This window comes from Solanum tuberosum, unplaced genomic scaffold, assembly GCF_000226075.1.
Source record: "Solanum tuberosum cultivar DM 1-3 516 R44 unplaced genomic scaffold, SolTub_3.0 scf00647, whole genome shotgun sequence".
Classification (NCBI taxonomy): Eukaryota; Viridiplantae; Streptophyta; class Magnoliopsida; order Solanales; family Solanaceae; genus Solanum; species Solanum tuberosum.
The window spans coordinates 193,795-197,389 of record NW_006239575.1 but is presented as its reverse complement, the minus strand read 5'-3'; the positions used below and the strand labels follow the sequence as shown (position 1 = coordinate 197,389).

The following is a 3,595-nucleotide window of genomic DNA, read 5'->3' as shown; positions in this document are numbered from 1 at the left end:
ACTAACAAGTTATTAATGAGACTTGAATACAAGTGAGAACAAACTATTGTTTCTCACTTTAAAATAATAACGCTAATTAATTAAGGAAGCATGTATCGAAGTAGGAAAAAATAAGTTATCTCAGTTTAATTAATGCATTAATTACTTTTAGTTTACGTTGCAAATTTAACATGAAAACAAAAAACATACTTATTGCCAACTTTATAGGAACTACCGAGAGGTGTTGAACAAATAGTGTAACAATATGTTGATGTTAATGTGGGAAATGAGTCCACTATTTTGGACCCTTTTTTCTTTCCTCTTCTTTGCTACCTCTTCTCACGCTCACACTAAAGGTTTATTTTCCCAATATTTACAGTATTAATTTTGAACCTACTATTAGATAGAAAAAAAAGATAGACGTAATAATTTCATTTTTTTTTAATTTCAGCTGAGCTAGTATATGATCCTTCGGCATGGACAGAGGTACTTTGACAATTCTAATTTATACTACGTCTGAATTCCAAATAAGTTGGCATTAATTATATGAATCTTCAGTGATCGTGTTTATTCATTTAAATCTATCTCGATTTATAAACAGTGTCAAATGAAACCAGAGTTGCCACTTTACAATGGAGGAATACTAAGAAACAAACTTCATGTATATAAGCTGACTGATGATATTAATGGGGACAACGTTTATTCACCTACTTTTTCCTTGGAAAATTTTTCTCCAGCCTCAATTTATTCCTTCTCCAGTTAAGTTTCTTCTTAGTATTTACTACTCGTGCAATAAACAATCAATATCAAAAAAACTAATTGTAGAATATTGGTATTCATATCTTGTTTATACAATCAAATCAAAACTAATTAAATTTTTGTATAATATAATGTCTTATACTAGCTATACGATTTATTTTTAACAAAATTGGTATTTGTACAGGCTGGGTGAGAGTGAAAAATGTAGATTCTGCGCTGGTAACAGCTAAATTGAAGCTAGACAATCAATATCCAAAATGTATAGGAAGTGTTGTTGCCAAGAAAGGATGTTGGTCTTTTCTCAAAGGTGGTTTCCTTTGGAGCGCACCTTCCAATTCCTTCCAGATACATTTGACGGTATATTAAACATCTTTTCTTCGTCTTACCTGATTCATTTTCTTGAAAGAAAATTTTCATTTTTTTGTAGAATTCAGATGTATCACAAAGAAACGTGGAAATAGAGATTATTAACTATTCCTTACAGCCGTTTACAGAAAAGGAATGGAGATTCAATCAATTTGAAGGGATAAAAACGGCAAGAACTAAGCGCACTATATGACTCGATTAAGTGTACACCTATGCAAATTTCAGTTATGACATAAAATTTAGTTATATTTCAGGAAAGAAAACGAGCTGTTACGATCCATGTTGTAGATGAAAATGGAAACAGTTTGCCTAATGCAGCAGTCAAAATAGATCAAATCTCAACGGATTTTCCATTTGGAACTATGATAGCAAGTACCATTGTGGGAAATTTGTCTTATCAGGTCTGTTTTTTTCTTTCAAATTTGTCTTATGATGTCGCAATTGATCCTTGTCACATTAAAGAGAGAATAATGTTATTTCAGGAATGGTTCGTCAAGCGATTCAAAGCAACAGTTTTTGAAAATGACCTCAAGTGGTACAAGACAGAGCCACTGCCTGGAGTATTCAACTATACCATAGTGGATCAGATGATGCAATTCGTTCGAAAGAACAAACTTTTAGTTAGAGGACACACCATGTTCTGGGGAAACCCAACGATGATACAAGATTGGGTCGAAAACATGACAGTTCCTCAGCTACAAAAAGCAATGGATGGAAGAATTAAAAGTGTAATGAGTAAATACAGAAATGAGTTTTTTCACTGGGATATAATCAATGAACTCCTCCATTTCAATTTTTATGAGAAAAAACTCGGTCCAAATGCTACCTTGGATATGTTCAAGAAAGTTCACCGCGCAGATCCACTAGTAACCCTATTTCTCAATGAATACAACATTGTTGAAAATTGTGACCCGAGAATCAACGTGGACATGTACATTGAAAAGTTCAAGGAACTCAAGAAAGGCGGGGTTAAAGTGGCTGGCATTGGACTACAAAGCCATTTTAGCGCGGTGAACCCTGCTTTCATGAGAGCTGTTCTTGATAAGTTGGCAACTTTAAAACTTCCTATTTGGCTCACGGAAGTTGATGTTAGCAATATGTATAAACAGGAAGAACAAGCTGTATACTTGGAGCAAATTTTAAGAGAGGCGTTCTCACATCCAAGTGTGAATGGGATCATGCTTTGGTCAGCTCTTGGCAGAGGAGGTTGCTATCAAATGTGCCTTACAGACGACAAATTCCAAAACTTGCCAACGGGGGATCTTATTGATCAGCTTTTACTTAAAGAATGGAAAACTGGAACTAAACGTGGCAAAACAAATGAGTTAGGTTCCTACAATTTTCGAGGTTTCTTAGGTGAATACAACGTTACAGTCATTTACAATCGTAGTATCACCCATTCCTACTTCTCATTAGGACGTGGTGTCGAGACTAAGCACATTACAGTTCATGTCTAAATATAATGTATCTCTTAAATACTAAACAAGAATAAGACTAATTTGTATATGCTTGAACAAACTAGATTGATCCTGGTATTGTTTCAAATTTTGAGATTACCATCTATAGAGGTTATATTTCAAATTAATTTTCACATAGTGTATTTGACTTTGATCCCCACACTCAAATCACATCTTTGGTTTCATTTAATTTTGCCTTACATATTTGCATAACCTCATGTCACCTTATAGACAGAGGAAAAAGATTAAGGATTTAAAGGATGTGTGTAACATCCGGCAAATTGAAATAACTAGGAAGAGGCTTAGAATTTGAAAATTTTCATTTTTGGAAAGAATTTGAAAATCTGGAAAATTTTGGCCAAGTATGGAAAAGGTGAGTTTTTGGCCAACTTTTGAACAGCCATAAATTCTAGCTCAGGATGATTTAGGTGGAGTTCCAGTTATGGTTGCGAGGTTCGTAGAATGATCTTTCCAACGCCACCGAGTTTTCTCGATTCCGAGTTCGTATGAGCGAGTTATGCCCTTTGAAAGTTGGGCAGTTAAAAGGGTCTTTTCATAAATCATTTCTTTTGAGGTTATATTGTTGTGTTAGGCTGATTGTGGATCATTTTTGTTCCATTTTAAAAGAGTAAGAGTTAGGGTTCTTGAGTGAAGAAGAGAAAGAAGAGAGGAAGAAGAGGAGTTGGAGCTAGGGTTGAAGATTTCTTGGTGTTTCTTCTTCAAATTTCTGTTGAAGTTTCTTGTTGGTTTGGTGCATGTTCCCGGATGGAATTATGAGTTGAATCTAGTGTATATTGAGGGTTTTTAATGATTCTAAGTGATTGGGGAAGAAACCATTCGATTTTAGGCGAAATAGGGTGAGAAAACGAGAAAATGAACATGCTGAAATTTCTGGGTTGGGGGCCTGGCGCGACGCGCCTGCCAAAGCGCCCCAAACTCATCTCTGAAGTTTTAGGGCTAGCGCTCCGCGCCTTGCAGAGCGCCAAGACCTCTCTTTTATCCCCCACTTTCTTATGCATGTTCCTAGGTATTGT

General features: G+C 35.4%; 1 protein-coding gene across 1 annotated transcript; it reads left to right on the top strand.

Moving 5' to 3' along the window:
• The first annotated feature begins 455 nt into the window (after positions 1-455).
• On the top strand, positions 456-2,561 carry LOC107058811 (endo-1,4-beta-xylanase A-like). The gene is made up of 5 exons (XM_015304981.1): positions 456-465; positions 923-1,095; positions 1,166-1,273; positions 1,359-1,505; positions 1,587-2,561. Exons 1-5 carry the CDS (start codon positions 456-458, stop codon positions 2,559-2,561), a joined length of 1,413 nt encoding a protein of 470 aa, XP_015160467.1.
• The last annotated feature ends 1,034 nt before the right edge of the window (positions 2,562-3,595 follow it).

Bases quoted from the DNA above. Each gene is read 5' to 3' on its own strand.
- LOC107058811 (XM_015304981.1), top strand. The intron at 1,096-1,165 runs GTATATTAAACA...ATTTTTTTGTAG, and splicing joins CCTTCCAGATACATTTGACG to AATTCAGATGTATCACAAAG. The intron at 1,274-1,358 runs GCAAGAACTAAG...GTTATATTTCAG, and splicing joins AATTTGAAGGGATAAAAACG to GAAAGAAAACGAGCTGTTAC.